The sequence below is a fragment of the Balaenoptera borealis genome, assembly GCF_965194805.1.
Source record: "Balaenoptera borealis genome assembly, contig: HAP1_SCAFFOLD_375, whole genome shotgun sequence".
Taxonomy (NCBI): Eukaryota; Metazoa; Chordata; class Mammalia; order Artiodactyla; family Balaenopteridae; genus Balaenoptera; species Balaenoptera borealis.
This window is the reverse complement of record NW_028123818.1, coordinates 643,838-664,632: the sequence shown is the minus strand read 5'-3', so window position 1 is coordinate 664,632 and position 20,795 is coordinate 643,838. Positions and strand designations below refer to the sequence as shown.

The window sequence follows — 20,795 nt, the reverse complement described above, 5'->3', positions numbered from 1 at the left end:
CTGCTCTGCGGCATTCCAGAGGATATCGTGGAGGCCCAAGACTGAAGCCTTAGTTGCTACCGGGTAGCAAGACTGCTTGGCTACCAGGTAGTCAGTGCTTTTAAGGAAGTGCAAAGAAGTACTTCTAATGGAATATTCTACTTTAAGTATGCATTGAGTTGTTTTTAGTAGGCAGACAAATTGTGTTTCCTTTAGAACATATAGTGTCAGCTCAACTGCCGATGATAGGCCCAGCCTAGATGCTAAATGAGATAGGACATCATTTGCCTGTGGGCCATCACACTAACAAATCTCAGTCAAATTCTTAAGGATGAGATGAGTCAAAAAGCCACAGAGGCCTTCTAAAGTAGAAATCAATAAATTTGGACTGGACCACAAGTAAACATCTGGATATGAAACCAAAAATATAGAGAAAAAAGTTATGATCAATAAAGTCCCAAGTAGACAGTAGAAGGCCCATACTCAAGAGCAGATTCTGTACCAACAGAGCATAGTGTTAAAGAAAATGTATTCTGACACTTGTTAAAATGGTGAGGAAGACTATTCAAAATTATTGCAATAAGAGTATTGCAATAGGGGAGAGAGAGAGTGGGCTCATCTCTGACTATAAGAAGGACACATGGGAATAGCCAAGGAGAAGGGTGAGAGGATCAGTGGATAGAAAATTACTAAGAGGCGGTATCAAAGGTAGGGGCATTCTTGCTAAACAGACCTAACAAGATTCTTGCTAATGGCAGGCCAAGGACTTATACATCAAATGTGGGGGATGAGGAATTTGATCAGATATCAAGTGTGGGGGGATTCTCTCTAAACTGACTTAGCAGGATTCTTGCTAAAATTGGGCTGGGCAGGCCAAAGACAGGACTGGGGCCAAGGTCAAGGCATAGTTGAAAAGAGGGCTCAGAGGAACCTAAGTTTGGTCAAGGAGAGAGTCTTTGTCAGTAACTCCCTTCATTTTGAGAGCCTGCTGAAGTTAGTTCTTAGGTCATAAGGAAATGATCAAAGGTAGGAACCCCAGAAGATAAAGTATTCTTCCATTGGCCTGCACACAGTGGTCAGTGCATTTGTGAAATAGACAGAGGGTAATGCACATTGTCCATCGATAGTAGGAACAAACTGAGAGACATGGTAAATAAACAAGGGGTTGACTTGCAGAAGAAGAAAGACTTCCGTGATAAAACGGGTAGCAGTGGAAGGTGTGAAAGGGGATGGAAAAGCAACTGTGGGGCAAATAATAAACTACAGGTGGTCACAACCTCTAATATGATGTCATGCATAGAGAAGCAGGCTTGAATAAGTCAGAAATAAAAATTGTGACAATGCCTGTGATAAGTGGAATCATTGGTCCCAATGCACTATACTGCCATCTGTAATCGTAATTCATAGAGTGCATAGAGTCCCCAGATTGAGGAGGTTGATTAAAGTTAGGGCCCAGCATTAACCTCCTGCCCCACTCCAACCCCTACCACCAGTTGAAGGTGGGTGGGTTTTGTGAGATTTCCTGTGTCAACCTGAAATGCAGAAAGGAGCTGCCTGGCTAGGACAAAACACCTCAGTGTCCTCATTGTCTTCTTCCCACTTGATCATGGTGTATGATCCTTTTAACGTATTGTTGGATTTGGTTTGCTAATATTTTGTTGAGAATTTTTGCATCTATGTTCATCAGTGATACTGGCCTGTAAATTTTTTTCGTGTGATATCTTTGTCTGGTTTTGGTATCAGGGTGATGCTGGTCTCATAGAATGAGTTTGGAAGTGGTCCTTCCTCTTGTTTTTTGGGAAGAGTTTGAGAAAGATTGGTATTCATTTTCCTTTAAATGTTTGGTAGAATTCACCAGTAAAACCATTTGGTCCTGGACTTATATTCATTGGGAGGTTTTTGATTACTGACCTGACTCAATCTCCTTACTAGTAAATAGTCTGTTCAGATTTTCTATTTCTTCATGATTCAGTCTTAGAAGGTTGTATGTTTATAGGAATTTGTCCATTTCTTCTAGCTTGTCCAATTTGTTGGTGTATAATTGTAGTCTTTTATGATCTTTTGTATTTCTCTGTTATTGGTTGTAACATCTCTTTCATTTCTGATTTTATTTATTTGAGTCCTCTCTCTGTTTTTCTTGGTGAGTATAGGTAAATGTTTTAAATTTTGTTTATCTTTTAAAAAACCAGCTCTTGGTTTCATTGATCTTTTCTATTACCTTTTTAGTCTCTTTTAGTTCTGCTCTGATCTTTGTTTCCTTCTACTAACTTTGGGCTTACTTTCCTTCTTTTTCTAGGTCCTTGAGGTATAAAGTTAGGTTGTTCATTTGAGACCTTTCTTGTCTCTTTAGGTAGATGTTTATCACTAAGAACTTCCCTCTTAAAACTGCTTTTGCTGCGTCCAATAAGTTTTGGTATGTTGTATTTCCATTTTCATTTGTCTCAAGATATTTTTTGACTTCTCTTTTGTTTCTTCTTTGATCCATTGGTTGTTCAGTAGCATGTTGTTTAATCTCCATATATTTGTGAGTTTTCCAGTTTTCTTCTCATAACTGATTTCTAGTTTTATACCATTGCGGTCATAAAAGATGCTTAATATAATTTCAGTTTTCTTAAATTAATTAAGACTTTTTTTTGTGGCCCAACATATGATCTATCTTGGAGAATGTTCCATGTGTGCATGAGAAGAATGTGTATTATGTTGCTTTTGGATGGATTGCCTGTATATGTCTTTTAAGTCCATCTGGTCTAATGTGTGGTTTAAGACCAATATTTCCTTATTGGTTTTCTGTCTGAATGATTTATCCATTGATTAAAGTGGGGTATTAAAGTCCCATACTATGATTATATTGTTTTCTATTTCTCCTTTTAGGTCTGGTAATATTTGCTTTATATATTTAGGTGCTCCTGTACTGGGTGCATCAGCTATTATTTCTTTAAATAAGCTCTCTAGGGACTTCCCTGGTGTTCCAGTGGTTAAGAATCCACCTTCGAATGCAGGGGACGTGGGCTCGATCCCTGGTCAGGGAACTAAGATCCCACATGCCGCAGGGCAACTAAGCCCACATGCTCTAGAGCCCACACGCAACAACTAGAGAGCCTGTGCACCACAACAAAGAGGCCACGTGCTGCAATGAAAGATCCCGAATTCCTCAACGAAGATCCCATGTGCCACAACTAAGACCCGATGCAGCCAAATAAATAAATATTAAAAAAAAAAAAAGCTCTCTACCCTTTCTCCCTTTCTTCTTCTCAGATTCCAGTGATGCATATATTTCTGTTTATGGTATCCCATAAGTCCCATATGTTTATTTCTTTCATTTTCATTCATTTTTCTTTTTGCTTCTCTGATTGAATAAGTTCAATTGACCTGTCTTCTAGATCACTGATTCTCTCTTCTGCTTGTTCAAGTCTGGTGTCAAAGCTCTCTATTGAATTCTTTAGATCAGTCATTGTATTCATCAGTTCCTAAATTTCTGTTTCTTTTTAAGGTTTTCTATCTCTTTGTTGAACGTCTCATTTTATTCTTGTGTTGTTTTCCTGATATAGGCATACCTTGTTTTATTGCGCTTTACTTTATTGTGCTTTGCAGATGTGACATTTTTAACAAATTGAAGGTTTGTGGCAACCTTGAGCTGTCAGATGATGGTTAGCATTTTTTTTTAGCAATAAGGTATTTTTAAATTTAGGTAGATACATTTTTTTAGACATAATGCTGTAACACATTTAATAGACTATAGTATTGTGTAAACATTTATATGCACTGGGAGACCAAAAAATTTGTGTGCCTTACTTTATTGCAATATTTGGTTTATTGCAGTGGCCTAGAGCTGAACCCACAATATCTCTAAAGTATGCCTGTATTGTTGGGTTTTTTTTAAAATTAATTAATTTATTTAATTTATTTATTTTGGCTGTGTTGGGTCTTCGTTGCTGCGCGCGGGCTTTCTCTAATTGCGGCAAGCGGGGGCTACTCTTCATTACAGTGACTGGGCTTCTCATTGCGGTGGCTTCTCTTGCTGCAGAGCACGGGCTCTAGGCACGTGGGCTTCAGTAGTTGCAGCATGTGGGCTCAGTAGTTGTGGCTCACAGGCTCTAGAGCACAGGCTCAGTAGTTGTGGCGCACGGGCTTAGTTGGTCCGCGGCATGTGGGATCTTCCTGGACCAGGAATCGAACCCATGTTCCCTGCACTGGCAGGTGGATTCTCAACCACTGCGCCACCAGGGAAGCCCCTGCCTGTATTGTTAAATTGCTCGTTTGTGTTCTCTTGTACCTCCCTGAGCATCTTTAGAATAATTATTTTGAATTGTTTGTCGGGCAATTCCTGTATCTCCATTTCTTTGGGGCCAGTTACTGGAGGTTAACTGCATTCTTTTGGTGGAGACACGTTTTCCTGATCCTTTGTCATCCCTGTAGCCTTGTGTAGGTGTCTGTGCATTTGAAGAAGCAGTCACCTCTTCCAGACTTTATGGACTGACTTCCATAAGTGAAGCCTTTCACCTTTGGGTGGGGTATGATGGAGCATGCTGTGACCCCTGGTCTAGTAATGTAGGGCACCAAGTGCAGTGGTGTGTTTTGTCACCAGCTCTGTTAAGACATGATGTCTCTGGCCCAGGATGCTGTGTTCTACTGCATCAACAACTGTGTGATCCTTGGTGAGTACTCTGGGGTCCACAGTGGCTTCAAGGGCAGTTGTCTTCAGCAGTACCTCCAGTTCTGGTGGCCAGAGACCATGGCAGGCAGTGGTAGTGGCTGGATCCAGTATTTTGCACACACTCAGCTGTGGGAGCCAGCTACATGTGCCTATGCAGTGACAGGGTCCAGTTGCAGACACCCATGTAGTGATAGGGGTAAGGGCAGGTGTCTAGAATTGTGGCCAACCATGGCCATGGGCTTACTGGCAGCTATGGAGGCCCTGGATTTCGGCATGCTCTCTTGATGCTGCACACTTTCTCCTGGGTGTGCACACTACAGGGGAGGTCTTGATAGGGGTTGGGCTGTGGGTGTGCAGGTGCACAGCTGGAGGGGTTAGCTACAGGTGGGTATGGTGGTGCTGGCCCTTGACAGAGGCAGGGCTTGATCTGGGCCCACAAGCAGCTGTGGGGGCCCTGGCTGTTGGTGTGCTTTCCCATGGCTGCAAATTTTCCCTGTAGGTGTGCGTGCTGCAGTGGAGGTCAACAATGGGGTTAGGCTGGTGGCATGAAACACACAGCTGAAGGGGATAGCCCAGTCATGGGTACAGCAGTGGGAGTCAGCCAGGGCGGTCTAGGTTGGTGTCTTGCCCTCGCATAGCCCTAGGGGCCTGAGCTGGCTATTGGTGCAGGTCCCAGACTCTCACAGGAGTGGAAGAATTCAGGCAGCTGGTGTCTTATACTTGGACAGCTGGTGATTCTTGGGATGGCTACTGGTGCAGTTTCCAACTCTGGCAGGGGTAGTGGTGGAGGGAGTCAGGTGGTTGGTGTCAGCAAATGCAAAAATCTGTGGGGTGAAAGCTGGTGAAATCTGCAGGGCATCTGTACTGTCTGTGCTGACTGTTGACTTCAACAGCAGTGAAATCCTCTGAATTTGTCTGTATTGCAGCTCTCTGTACCACAATGGCTCTTGCTACATTTCTGCTAATATTAGCCCTTGCTTTTCTTCTTTGTTCCTCACTGGCTCTATAAGTCTCAGATATGCTGATCTGGGTGGGGTGAAATCAAAGTGGGACCTTCACACCCTGCCCCCAGGGCTGGAGAAGCTGGTCGCTTACCCCACTCTTCCTTTCCTGGTGAGGGGAACTCTTTCTAGCTGGGAAGTTCCTTCTTGATGGTGAACAATTCCACTTGGGGGAATGGGATGATGCAGTCATAATGAAGTTGTCTTCCTTCTTTTCTTGTGCAATTATTCTCAGGTTTTTTTGTTCCACTCTGTTGTTAACATTTCCTAATGGACTCTGGAGGTTTCCCAGAGCTGTTTTTGTTCATGCATAGTTGTCCAATAATTGATCTTTATAGGGGGACATGGAGGCTGGGTTCTCTTCTCCTAATTTGTATATATGTTTAACCATCCTTACCTTCCAGGGAGAAATCCTACTTGTTCTTGGAGTACAATTTTTTTAGTGTCCAGTTGAATTTGGTTTGCTAGTATTTTGAGGATAATTTTTGCATCTGTATTCATCAGAGATGTTGGCCTGCAAGTTTTCTTTTCTTTGGTGTCTTCATCTGGCTCTGGTATTAGGGTGATGCTGACCTTATAGAATGAGTTCAGAAGTGTTCTTTCTTCTATTTTTTGCAAGAGTTTAAGATGAATTGATATTAATTCTTCTTTAAATGTTTGGTAAAATTTACCCATAAAAAAGTCATGTGATCCTGGCCTTTTCTTTTTTGGGAGACTTTTGATTACTTCTTCAATCTCCTTATTTGTTTTTGTTCTTTTCAGTCTTGGGAGGTGTATGTCTCCAAGAATCCCTCCATTTCTTCTAGGTTGTGCAATTTGTTGATGTGTAATTTTTCATCATTTTTGTAATTTTTCATATGATGCTTTTTATTTTTGTTTAATCAGTTGTAATGACTCTTTCATTTTTGATCTTATTCTTTTGAGTCTCCTCTCTTTTATTCTTAGTCTAACTAATGGTTTGTCAGTTTTGTTTATCAAACACAAAACCCAACTCTTTCAAAAAACTAACTCTTAGTTTCATCAATTTTTAAATTGTTTCTCTAATCTCTATTTTATTTATTTCTGCTCTATCCTCTATTATTTCCTTCTTTCTGCTAATTTTGCATTTAGATTCTTTGCTTTCTCTAGCTCTAATTAGGTTATTTCAGATCCTCTTTTTAAACGTATGACAATGCTATAATATTCCCTCTTAGTACTGCTTTTGCTGGGTCCCATAAGTTTCGGTATGTTTTGTTTTTGTTTATCTTCAGATATTTTCTAATTTTCTTTTTGATTTCTTCTTTTCTCCTTTGGTTGTTCAGGATTGTGTTGTTTAATGTCCATGTATTTTTAAATTTTCCCATTTTCTTTCTTTTATTTATTTCCATTTTCATTCCATTTTTATCAGCAGAGATAATTTGAATGATTTCAATCTTCTTAAATTTGTTAGGACTTGTTTTCTGACCTAGCATGCAATCTATCCTGGAGAATGTTTCATGTGCACTTGACAAAAATTGAGTATTCTGCTGCTGTTGGCAGAAATGTTCTTTATATATTGTTAGCTCCATTTGGTCTATAGTGTTGTTCAGTGCTGCTGTTTCCTTTTTTATATTCTGTCTGGATGATCTATCCATTATAGACAGTGGGGTATTGAAGTCTCCTACTATTATTGTATTTATGTCTATTTCTCTCTTCAGGTCTTCAATGTTTGCTTTATATTCTTGGGTGATTTCATGTTGAGTGCATATATATTTATAATTTTTATATGTTTCTGTTGAATTGATCCTTTTATCATTATATAATGACCTTCTTTTTCTCTTGTTACTTTTTTTGACTTAGTCTATTTTATTTATGTAAGTATGGCCATCCCTGTTCTCTTTCAGTTATCATTTACATGGGCTATCTTTCTCCACCCCTTCACTTTCCCTTCCATGTGTCCTTAAATCTAAAGTGAGTCTATCATAGTCAACACATTGTTGGGTCTCTTTTCAGTCCACTCAGACATTCTATGTCTTTTGATTGGGGAGTTTAGTTCATTCACATTTATTTTATTATTTTTTTGATATACTCATTTAAGAAAAATGAGGTAACATTGATTGATAACGTTATATAAGTTTCATGTGTACAGCATTATGTTTCTACTTCTGTATACCCTACCACATGCTCACCACCAAAATTTTATTTTCTGTCCATCACCATACAGTTCATCCCCTTTATCCATTTCACCCTTCCCCTCTGGGAACCACCACTCTGTTCCCTGTATCTATGTGTTTGTTTTGTTTTGGTTTGGTTTGTTCATTTATTTTGTTTATTAGTTTTCATATTCCAGATATGAGTAAAATCATACGGTATTTGTCTTTCTCCATCTGACTTATTTCACTTAGCATAATACCCTCAAGGTCCATCTGTGTTGTCACAAATGGCAATATTTCATCTTTTTTATGGCTGAGCAGTATTCCATTGTGTATTTATAACACATCATCTTTATCCATTCATCTGTTGATGGACACTTAAGTTATTGTAAATAATGCCATGATGAACATGGAGGTGCAGATATCTTTTCAGATTAGTGTTTTCATATTCTTTGGATAAATACCCAGAAGTGGGATAGTTGGATCATATGGTAGTTCTATTCTAAAATTTTTGAGGACTCTCCATACTGTTTTTTTTTTTTTTTGCCTCACCAATAGTTTACTCCTTTTTATTGCCGAGTAGTATTCCATTATATGAATATTCCAGAGTTTCACCCCTTGAAGGACATGTGGGTTGTCTCTTTTTCTTTCTCTCTTGCTGTTACAACTAAGGCTGCTATGGACATTTATGTACAGATTCTTCTGTGAACATAAATTTTCATTTTTTCTGGGATAAATGCCCTGGAGTATAGTTGCTGGGCTGTATGATAGGCGCATATTTAGTAACTGACAAACTCTTCCAGATCCATACTGTTTTCCATAGTGGCTGCACCAATTTATATTCCCACAAACAGTGTACAAGTGTTCCCCTTTCTTTACATCCTTGTCAACACTTGTTATTTCCTGCCTTTTTATAATAGTCATTCTGATGGGTGTGAAGTGATATCTCATTGTGGTTTTGATTTGCACTTCCCTAATAGTGATGTTGACCATGTTTTCACATGCTTGTTGGCCATCAGTATGTCTTTTGGGGAAAATGTTTATTCAGATCTTCTGCCTATTTTAAAATCAGGTTGGTTATTTTTTTGTTGTTGAGTTTTATGTGTTCTTTATATAATTTGGATATTAACCCCTTATTGGATATATCATTGGCAAATATCTTCTACTTGATAACTTGTTTTTTAGCTTTATTGGTTTCCTTTGCTGTGTAGAAGCTTTTTACTTTGATGTAATCCCATTTGTTTATTTTTGCTTTTGTTTCTCTTCCTTGAGGAGACATATCTAGAAAGATATTGTTAAGACTGTTGTCAAAGGGAGTAGTGCCTATGTTTTCTCCTAGGAGTTTTATGGTTTCAGGTCTTACATTAAAGTCTTTAATTTATTTTGAATTTGTTTTTGTGCATGGTGTGAGAGAATAGTCCAGTTTGATTGTTTTGCATGTCGCTGTCCAGTTTTCCCATCACCATTTACTGATGAAACTATCCTTTCTCCATTGTATGTTCTTTGCTCCTTTGCTGTAAATTAATTGTCCAGCTCTTTCTTTTTTCTCAGAATTGCTTTGGCTATTTATGGTCTTTTGTGGTTCATATAAAATTTAGAATTTTTTGTTCTATTTTGTGAAAAACATCCTTTGTGTTTTGACAGGGATTGCATTGAATCTGTAGATTGCTTTAAGTAATAAGGACATTTTGTAGTTTGCTGAGCTTCCTTAAAACTACTGTTTTATATTTCTCATTAGGCAATTCATAGATCTGTTTCATTGATCTGTGTGTCTGTTTTTCTGCCAGTACCATGCTGTTTTGGTTACTATGGCTTTGTAGTATAGTTTGAAATAAGGGCGTGTGATACCTCCAGCTTCTTCTTTTTTCTCAGAATTGCTTTGGCTATTTGTGGTCTTTTGTGGTTACATATAAAATTTAGAATTTTTGTTCTATATTGTGAAAAACGTCCTTGGTGTTTTGACAGAGATTGCATTGAAGCTGCAGATTGCTTTAAGTAATAAGGACATTTTGACAATGTTACTTCTTCTAATCCATGAGCATTTATTTGTGTCGTCTTCAATTTCTTTCAACAATGTCTCATAGTTTTCAGTGTATAGGTCTTTCACCTCCTAAATTTATTCCTAGGTATTTTATTCTTTTTTGTTGCAATTGTAAATGGAATTGTTTCCTTAATTTCTCTTTCTGCTAGCTCATTGTTAGTATATATAAATGCAGCAGATTTTTGTATATTGATTTTGTATCTGACAACTTTACTGTATTCATTTATTATTTCAAGGAGTTTTTTGGTGGAGTCTTTAGGGCTTTCTATAGATAAAATCATGTCAGTTGCAAATAGTGACAGTTTTACACATTCCTTTCCAATTCGGATTCCCTTTATTTCTTTTTCTTGCCTGATTGCTCTGGCTAGGACTTCCAATATTATGTTGACCAAGAGTGATGAGAGTGGGCATCCTTGTCTTTTTCCAGATCTTGGAAGGATAGTTCTCAATTTTTCACCATTATGATGTTAGCTGTGGGTTGGTCATTTGTTGTGAAGTTCATGGGCTCTGACACTGCAGATGTGGGGGGCAGGGGCCCTGGTTGTGGTTTCTCAGTGGCTGGAGGGACAGGGTCCTAGGCCCCACTGCTACTGCTGCCCAGTTACCTGTGGCTACAGGTGCTGGTGTGGTTGGGTGGCTGGAGTCATGTGTGCTGCCTTCCCTGGTGCTACTGGGTTCTCTGAATGTATGGGCTCTGCTGCTATGGTTAGAGAACTAGGACTGCAGGCTCCATCTCTGCTGTTCCCTCAGTTCTACTTCCTCCATGTGTTCCAATCCACCCACATTTAGATGTACAGAGGTGTGGAATTTTCTGACATCCTGTTGTTTTGGGCGCAAGCACCTTTTTTGAGTTGTGGATGTTTTACTTGTTGTAGACTGAAGGAGAGGGAAAAGGTAGTTTCTCACTCTGCCATGTTTCCGACCCCATTCACATTTAGAGTGTTTATTGATAGGTAAGGACTTACCATTGCCATTTTGTTAATTGTTTCTGTCTCTTTTGTACTTTTCTTCTTCCTGTCTTATTCTCTGTTGTCTTTCTTTGTGGTTTGGTGATTTTTCCAGTATTAGGCACTTTGATTCTTTTCTCTTCATCTTGTGTATTTACGTACTTTTTTTGGGTGGTAACCAGAAGGTTCACATCAACCATTTTTAGTTTTAAGCTGATAAAACTGAACTTCAATTGTGTACAGAAACTCTACCATATATTTCCCCCTCATACTTTACATAATTGATGTCAAATTTTACTTCTTTCTATATTGTGTTTTTATTAACAAATTTCTGTGCTTATAATTCTTACTACATTTGTCTTTTAATTTATATACTAGTGTTAAAAAAGATGTATGCTATTACACTATTGTAGTATTAAATATTCTGAGTTTGTCTTCGTATTTACCTCTAGCAGTGGAATTTATACTTTCATATGTTTTTGGGTTGTTGATCAACATCTTTTCATTTCAATTTGAACTCTCTTTAGCAATTCTTGCAACACAGGGCTAGTAGTGAAAAACTACCTCAGTTTTTGTCTTGGAAAGTCTTTATCACTCTTTCATTCTTAAAGGACAGTTTTGCCAGGTACAGTGTTATCGGTTGGTAGTTTTTTTCTTTCAGTAATTTGAATATATCATCCCACTCTCTCCTGTCCTTCAAGGTTCCTTCTGAGAAATTCACTCATAGTCTCTTGGGGACTCCCTTGTATATAAGTCACTTTTCTCTTGCTGCTTTCAAAATTCTCTCATTGTCTTTGCCTTTTTATAATTTGTCAATGTAGACTTCTTTACACCTATGTCAAGACTTTTGGGCTTCATGAGTCTTGGTGTCCATTTCCCTCTATAGACTTGGGTTGTTTTCAGCCATTATTTCTTTAAGTAAGCTTTCTGTCCATTTGTCTCTCTCCACCTTCTGGTACTCCCTTAATGCATATATTCATTCTTTTGATTGTGCCTCATAGGTCACATATGCTTTCTTGTCTTTTTTTTTTTTTCCTTCTTTTTTCTTTTTGTTCCTCCATCTGGCTAACTTCAAATGACCAGGCTTAGATTTTACTGATTTTTTCTTCTGTTTGATCAAGTCTGTTGTTGAAGTTCTCTATTAAATTTTTCAGTTCAATCATTGCATTCTTCAGCTCCAGGATATCTTTTTAGTTCTTTTTTATCATTTCTGTTTCTTTATTCAATTTCTCATTTTGTTTTTATATTGTTCTCCTAATTTTGTTTAACTGTATATCCATGTCCCCTTGTAGTTTGCTAAGCTCCCTTAAAAGTACTGTTTTATATTTCTCATTAGGCAATTCATAGATCTACATTTCTTTGGGTCAAGTTACTGGAAAATTATTGTGTTCCCTTGGTGGTGTCATGTTACCTTGATTTTTCGTTTTCCTTGAAGTGTTGCATGATCATTGTTTGTGTGTGGATTTAAATGTTAAACTTATCCAAAAACACTCTTACAGAAACACTCAGAATAATGTTGACCAACTATCTGGGCACCCTGTGTCCCAGTGAAGTTGACACATAAAATTAACCATAGCAATGCTGCAACTGCTAATGTTAATATTTATAAGGAAGACATTGATGGCAATAATAAATATGATGGTGATTATGATGACATTAATAAAGATGAATTTGGTAAGAATTGTTATGTTGAAGATAATGGTGATGAAGATGATGTTGAGAATGGAGATGTCGAAGATAGCGATGATAATAAGGGAGATGATGATAGTATTGATGATGATGGTGATGCTGATGTTGGCGATGATGTTGATGATTATGGTGATGATTAAGATACTAAAGGTGTTTATGAAAATGTTGGTTAAAGTGAAGTTGGTAATGATAGTGATAGGTGATAGTCATGGTGATGATGGTGAGATGGAGGAGGATGAGATTGTGAGAATAGTGAGGGTGATAGTAGTTATAATTATGTTGATGATTATGGTTATGATGAAAGTGAGAAGTATTTTTAGGAGGATATAAGGGAAAATATAAATTAAGTATAAGAGGTTTGATTCTCTGTGTTGAAAATCAGGAAAGAGACTTCTTTCTTGTCCCTTTATTTTTCCGAATTTCTTTCTTTGTCCTTTTCAAATGTATGTAAACCTATTTAATGCCTAAATAAGCTGCTCATCAGTCTCCCAACTCAGGAAAGTTTTGTCAAGGACATGGGAGCTATTATGTAGATACAAAGAACAGATTAGTGGTTACCAGAGGGGAAAGGGTAGGGGGAGAAGGTGAAATGGGTAAAGGGGACCAACTGTATGGTGACAGATGGAAATTAAATTTTTTGGGATTAGCACACTGTAATATACACAGAAGTAGAAATATAATGTTATACACATGAAACTTACATGATATTATAAACCAGTATTACCTCAACAAAAATAAATTTTTAGAAAAGGACATGAGAGCCATCCTTTAAGTGTAATCATCAGGGAAGTTAGCACCCAATACTCCTGTGTCCTGGGAGGAGATAAGCCTAACTTATTACTTGACTTCCAATAGCAAAACCTACCTAAAGGGCTTCCCTGGTGGCACAGTGGTTGAGAGTCTGCCTGCCAGTGTAGGGGACACGGGTTCGAGCCCTGGTCTGGGAGGATCCCACATGCCGCAGAGCAACTAGGCCCGTGAGCCACAATTACTGAGCCTGCGCATCTGGAGCCTGTCGCGATAGTGAGAGGCCCGCGCACCATGATGAAGAGTGGCCCCCGCTTGCCGCAACTGGAGAAAGCCCTCGCACAGGAACTAAGACCCAACACAGCCATAAATAAATAAATAACTAAATAAATAAAATTTAAAAAGAATTTCTTTAAAAAAATTAAAAATTAAAAAAAAAAAACCTACCTAAAGTAATGGGTTGTATTCACTTAGCTATATAGGAAAGTGAGATTTCTTTCTGTCTTTGCAATCCCTTTAGTGGATTGTGTCATGATATCCATCACATTTTGGTTTAATGCTTATTCAGTAATAAAATTGTTTTCATTCTCACATACCTTTGCGGAGAGGTTTTTATGGGTTGGAAGGAGATTTTTTGTTTTAAATTATATTTACCCAACAGTTTTGTTGATGAGGATGGCATTGTCTTGCAGTTCCTCAGCTGAGCAGACCAGCTGAAGGTTGATCACCACACAACAGTCAGATAAAAGAACCAGAATTATAAAAAGTTTCCTTTATAGCTCTCTGCTCTTTTAGAATACTAATCAGTTGAACAATCCTTTCCAAATTCAAGATTTTATTATCAAATAAACATGGGTAATATGAGCTCTGAAATCCAGTCAGGCTCACTATATTGTTGGAAAATATTGGAAGACAGAAATGTTACCTGCAGGTCTTTCTGTTAAAAGTGTAATATCTGTCTATCATGTTTTGGATGGTTATATAAGAATATAGTATTGCAGTTGCTTGAGGGTGATTCTTTTGATTTGGATAGAGTAACATGTTTTCTGGAGTTCTTAGGCCTCATCCCACACAAATGAATTAGTGATATTTATGGGGTAAATAGTAGCCTAAGAAAACCTAAAAACCATTTTGGATTTTCAGAAACAGGATTGAGAAAAATAGAAGCTGAATTGTGTGAATTAAAGGCACTTTCCCTTGCAGGAATACCTCCTCTTCTTTGCTTTTCTCATCCCCTCTGCTTCCCAACATTTCTTTATGCCTCCCTGACTCAAACTTACTCCAGGGAAAGGGAAGGTGATAATCATTTAGACAAGTGATTTCCTTCATCAGTACATTTCCCTGAGAAGAAGGATGAGGGCACAATTTCTTTAGCTAGTAATGAATTACCTGCCTTATTTGAAGACAAATGTTTATATGTCTCATGGATTAGCCCTGAGTCTACTTCATGTCTTATCTCAGATTACACCTCCAAGAGTCCTTTATCACATGATAAAGGGACATGATCTGAAAATAACTGAGAACTTGGATAAATAACTTTGCACCCATATGAAGGCAACAGGATGGAGAGTAGCTTTGCTGGTTACATGGAAAAAGGCAAAAAACGGAAGGTGTTAAGCTGATGAAACAGACCAAAATGCTATATAATTTATATTTTTCTTATCAATGTGACAAAAATGAGCTCTTCCTATTTTTTTTTATACTGTTCTTGTTCATTTATAGTAATATAGGAGAGAATTAGTTACAGTGCCACACTGTGTTCTCAGAAATCATGGAGTGATAAATATTACAGAATTCATAGGGATGAGTTTTGGAATGTGGAGTCCCTTCCTGCAGGGTCCTCTTCCTCCACCTTCTTCAGATGAAGTGGGTTTTCATTTCCCATTCTTCTTAGATTCTGACAGAATCGTTTGACATTTCTCAGGCCCCTTTTTCCCCAGCAATTTGTAGAAATCCCTACAATTGTATTGTTGCCAATCAGGCAAGCTATTGGCTTTTCTATATTTTTTGTACCTAGCCATCTTACTGAGTTCCTCCATTCTTTTTTTTTTTGTAAGGAAACTTATTTTATTTATTCATCTATTTATTTATTTTATCATTCCACGTTTTTAAAATTTTTATTTTTTTATTGAAGTATGGTTGATTTACAATGTTTACAATGTTGTGTTAGTTTCAGGTGTACAGTACCTTGATTCAGATATATATAGATATAGATATCAATATATTTTTTTTCAGATTCTTTTCCCTATAAGCCCTTGCTATTTGGATTGGCAGCAAAGCTGATGGCATTGAGAAGCTACCCCAGACTCCCAGGTAATTCACATACCTTTCTTGCCAACTGATAGTACTCATTTCAAGGCTTTTCCCTGGGACCCAGTAGTTTGCAGAAGTACTCCACGGTGTTTACAGCCCCATGCATAGTGTTGTGTACTGGCTGCTGCCTAGAATTATGCAACTGGTAGCTGCATGGAATTCTGCTACCAGAAGATTGTTCATTTGATGGAGCAAGCACTTCAGAGTCTGGAAGATCATATAAAGTGTTATGGTGGTCAAGGGAAGATGGCTGTCTACCATCCCCCGACAAGTATGCGAGAACTAAGAACTTCGAGATCCATGAAGAGGGGTTGATAATGGCTGCACTTGAAGCCTTTCCATTAAAGATGAGCTGGCAGAAGTTGCAGTGGTGTACCCAGAAGATGGGTGAGTCCCCCATTGATTTCATCAGTGATTTGTTGATGTTTTCTCTATGTTTTTTGGCCTAGATCTAAGGGCAGATCAAACTCATCCTCTGACCCTAACTACCTTTTGTCTTGGCTCTTTTGTTGATTCTTAAAACTCATTTTAGGGAAAATGTTGTAGTAAGGCAAGGACAGACTATTACTCAAATCTTAGCAGCATCTACTCATTTTTGGTACACCCAAGAGAAAAATTAAAAATGGAGAAATTCTGAGCTTCCAGGTTGGTGAATGCATCCAGGTGCTGGGAGGGTGGTGCACCCCATTTCCATGCAGGCAGAAGCTCTTATGCTCTGGATCCTTCTTGACCTCACTCTATGTACTACTTCATCTAGCTGTTCCTCTGTGTTCTTTACAATATCCCTTTACAATAAACTGATAAAAGTAAAAAAAGAAGGAGACATTTAAAAACTACTGTGTTAGTTGCTCAGTTAGAACTATTTACTAAAGGGAATAACCCCTACTCTGGAGAAATTATGAAAGGGACAAAGGAGGAAGGGAAAATGTATGACCATATTGCCAGAAGTCAGGATATTAGAAGGAGGATTATAGAAAGAAACCCTTGAGGATGAAGGAATTGCATAAATAGGGAATCAGGAAAGCCCAGAAAGCTAGGGAATAATTGGCAAATGGCTTAAAATGGACAGATTTATGGAATCTCAAGAGTTGAGAACTGGTGATACTGGTGATACTTATTCTGCAATTTCCTCAGGAATTTCTATCACATTCCATTTAGTGATAGATCAACATAGGATGCTGGTATCTTTTTTTTTTCTTTTAACATCTTTATTGGAGTATAATTGCTTTACGATGGTGTGTTAGTTTCTGCTTTATAACAAAGTGAATCAGTTATACATATACATATGTTCCCATATCTCTTCCCTCTTGCGTCTCCCACCCTCCCTATCCCACCCCTCTAGGTGGTCACAAACCACCTAGCTGATCTCCCTGTGCCATGTGGCTGCTTCCCACTAGCTATCTATTTTACGTTTGACAGTGTATATATGTCCATGCCACTCTCTCACTTTGTCACAGCTTACCCTTCCCCCTCCCCATATCCTCAAATCCATTCTCTAGTAGGTCTGTGTCTTTATTCCCGTCTTGCCCCTAGGTTCTTCATGACCTTTTTTTTTTTCCCCCTTAGATTCCATATATATGTGTTAGCATACTGTATTTGTTTTTCTCTTTCTGACTTACTTCACTCTGTATGACAGACTCTAACTCCTTCCACCTCACTACAAATAACTCAATTTCATTTCTTTTTATGGCTGAGTAATATTCCATTGTATATATGTGCCACATCTTCTTTATCTATTCATCCGATGATGGACACTTAGGTTGCTTCCATGTCCTGGCTATTGTAAATAGAGCTGCAGTGAACATTTTGGTACATGGTATCTTATATCAGCCTTTTTCCTTGTTCATTTTTCTACTTGATTTTTTTTTTTTTTTTTTTTTATCTTGCACAGTTCCCATATTGTCAGGTCCTCTGACTGAGAAACATGTTTTCTTACTTTCTCCTGATTCTTCTGTAAATCTATTTGGGAGAGTACAACTGTGAAACTTAAGGGCTACCATATTCTGTACTCCGAATGGAGTGTCTGTGGAGCTCCTCTCAAGGAGGTATCAGAATTTGTTATATGTCCATTGAAAGAAAGGAGGTATGGTAGAGAATGGCAGTCTCACAAAATGGTAGAAAAGCACCTTGAGTTGAAACAATGCATTGTTTTGGGCTCCAGAGAATAATATTGATACTTGTCACATGCAAGATATAGAACCGAGATATAGAACCAATAAAAACATTTTACCAAAAGGATAAGCCATGGTGTGTAAAACAATATCCTTTGTTGAAAGCTCAATTAGAAGGAATAAAAGTAATTATAAAAGAATTAGAATAAAACAAGGGATACTTTAAAAAAGGCCCGCACTATATAGTACTCCTATACTTCCAATAAAGAAGGAAATTAAATTTCATAAGGATGGTTGTTCTCTATATAGATTTGTACAAGATCTTAGAGAACTAAAAAAATTTGTTCCATTAACCCATGCAACTCCTCTGACTTTGGTAACTTTGTCTAAGTTTTTCTCTGTAATTGATCTATCTTCTGAATATCTGGTAATGATGGAGACTATAGTGAGGATTATGATGAGATGAAGATAAAGATGTTCATGAAGATGCTGCTGGTAATAATAGTGACTGTGATGAATAATAATGAAAATGAGGATGATGAAGGTGGTGATAATGGTGGCAATGATGCTACTGAAGGTCCTGTTGATGACAGTGATGATATGCATGAGGATAATGGATATGATGGTGATGATAATGATAAACAAAAGGCTTATGATGGTGATGACGATGATGGTGGTGAAGATGAAGATGATGGTGGTGAAGATGAGGATGATGATAAAGATGATGCTAATGGTAATTGTAATGAAGATGATGAAAACAATGGTGAGGAGGATGATAGTGATGATAAAGATGATGACAGTGGTAGTAATGATGGTGTAAAGAATGCTGAGAATGCTGCTCCTCATGAAGATGGTAATGGTGATAACAATAAGAATGAAGATAGTGAGATAGTGATGATGATGGTCATCTGGTGATGATGGTGATGATGAATGCAAAGCTGATGAGGATATGGTGAGGATGAAAATGATGAGAATGGTGATGATGGTGTGAGGAAGATGATGTTAATGACAATGGTGATGGAAATATTGTAAATGATAGTTGTAATGAAGATTATGATGGTGATGAGAATGGTGATGATGATAATGTAGATAATGATGGTGATGAAGCAGAAGATGATGATGATTCTAGAGATGAGGATATTGATGAAGATTGTGAAGATGATGATGATACGTTCATGATAAAGATGAAGTAGTGATTTGAATGATGAAAATGATATAATAAAGATGATGGTTATGATGAAGAAAATAAAGATGATGATAATAATGAAATGATGATGATGGTGTTCATGATGGTGATAATGGTAGAGATGATGGTGGTGATAATGAAAATGATAATCATGATGATTGTAAGGTTGATCATGGTGATAATGATAGCAGTAGTGCTGACTGTGATGATAACAGCAAAGATATTTGTGATGATCTTGGTGATAAGAATAATGCAAGTGATAATTAAGATAATGATGGTGATGATGATAAAGATAAGGATGATGAATGATGGCAATGTACATGTTGGTGATGATGATAGCTATGATGGTGAGAAATGTAGGGAAAATAATATTGGTGATGATTTTGATGATAAGAATCTGATTATGTTGATGAATATGGTGATGATCATTATGAAGAAGAAGATGATGATAATGATGATAGTGAATGTGATGATGGCAATTATGATTGTGATGATGGTAATAATGAAGATGAATATGGTGAAGATGAAAATGATAGTGATGACAATGAAGATGAAGATTATTATTATAATAATAAAGTGAGCAATAATGAAGATGGTGATAACTGAGATGATGAAAAACATGCAGGTGGTAATGAAAATGATGATGATAATGATGATGATGGAGATGAAATGAGGATGATAATATGAGGTAGTAATGATGGCGATGATGATGCTAACGGTGATGATGTTGATGAAGATGAAGATCATGCTTAGGGTGATGACCATGACAAAGATGATGATGTAAGGATAATGATGATAACGAGAACGATGGTGATGATGGTGATGAATATCATGATGATGAAGGTGAAGATGAAGTAATGATTACAGTGATGATAGGTATAAAGATAGGATGTGATGATAATGATAATGGTGATGATGATGATTTTGATGGTGATAATTACGGAGATGATGGAGATGATGTAGATTGTGATGATGACTATGCTGATAATGGTAAGGATGAGGATGGTGAGGATGATACATATGAAGATGATGGTGATTGATGATGATAGTGATGAAAGTGGTAATAATACAGATGATAAATATGGTCATGATTCCAGTAATGATGATGATGGTGATAATGATGATGATCTTAAAAGTGATGATGATGGTGATTAAGAAAATGGTGATGGTGCTGATGATGCAAGTGACAATTATGGTGGTTTAGATGGTAAAGATGATTATAATGGTGTATTATTTGCTTGGGCTGCTGTAACAAAATGCTACAGACTGGGTAGCTTGAACAACATACATTTATTTTCTAATAGTTCTGGAGGCTGGAAGTCTAAGATCAAAGTACCAGCAGGGTTGGTTTATTGTGAGGACTCTCTCCTCAACTCGCAGATGGCACCTTCTTATTGTGCCATGATCTATTCTTTGTGCATGACAGGGAAAAGTGAGGTCTAGTGTCTCTTCCTCTTCTTATAAGGACACAAATCCAATAGGAATAGAGCCCCAACTTTATGACTTCGTTTGACTTTAATTACCTCCTTAAAGGCCCTATCTCCAAATACAGTCACATTTGGGTTTAGGGCTTCAGTATATGTATTTGGGGGACAAAATTCAGTTCATAACAGATGGTGACAATGATAATGAAGATGATGGTGTGGGGCAATGATGATGAGGATGGTGATGGTTCTGATGAAGATGATGGTGATGTTGATGATCATGATAATGATGCTGCTGATGCTTATATGAATGATGATGGTGATTTGCTGCTGCTGATGGTGATAAAGATGATGACTGATTATTACGAAGATTCTTTTGATTATGAAGAAGATGATAATGTTGATAATTGTGATGGTGATGGTAATGATGATGAAGATGATGTTTATGGTTATGGTGGTGATGATGATGATATTGATTTTCATGGTGATAGTGATGATGATGGCAATGGGGAGAGGGAGGGAGGGATGAATATTTGGAGCACATTGGATTTTTAGGGCAGTGAAACTATTCTGTATGATACTGTAAGGGCGA

General features: G+C 37.6%; 1 protein-coding gene across 3 annotated transcripts in view; it reads left to right on the top strand.

The window, feature by feature from the left end:
- The window catches only part of LOC309621385 (uncharacterized protein), a 255,120-nt gene that overhangs the window by 25,251 nt on the left and 209,074 nt on the right, over window positions 1-20,795 (top strand). For 2 of the 3 annotated variants that reach the window (XR_014239979.1, XR_014239980.1), the window contains exon 3: window positions 15,405-15,869. Coding sequence is in view for 1 of the 3 variants with exons in the window: in XM_082408896.1 (XP_082265022.1) it covers window positions 18,056-18,508 (453 nt within the window). In the remaining 2 variants the exon portion in view is untranslated. Of the gene's footprint in view, window positions 1-15,404 lie in introns of all 3 variants that reach the window. The other variant, XM_082408896.1, reaches the window with a different exon arrangement.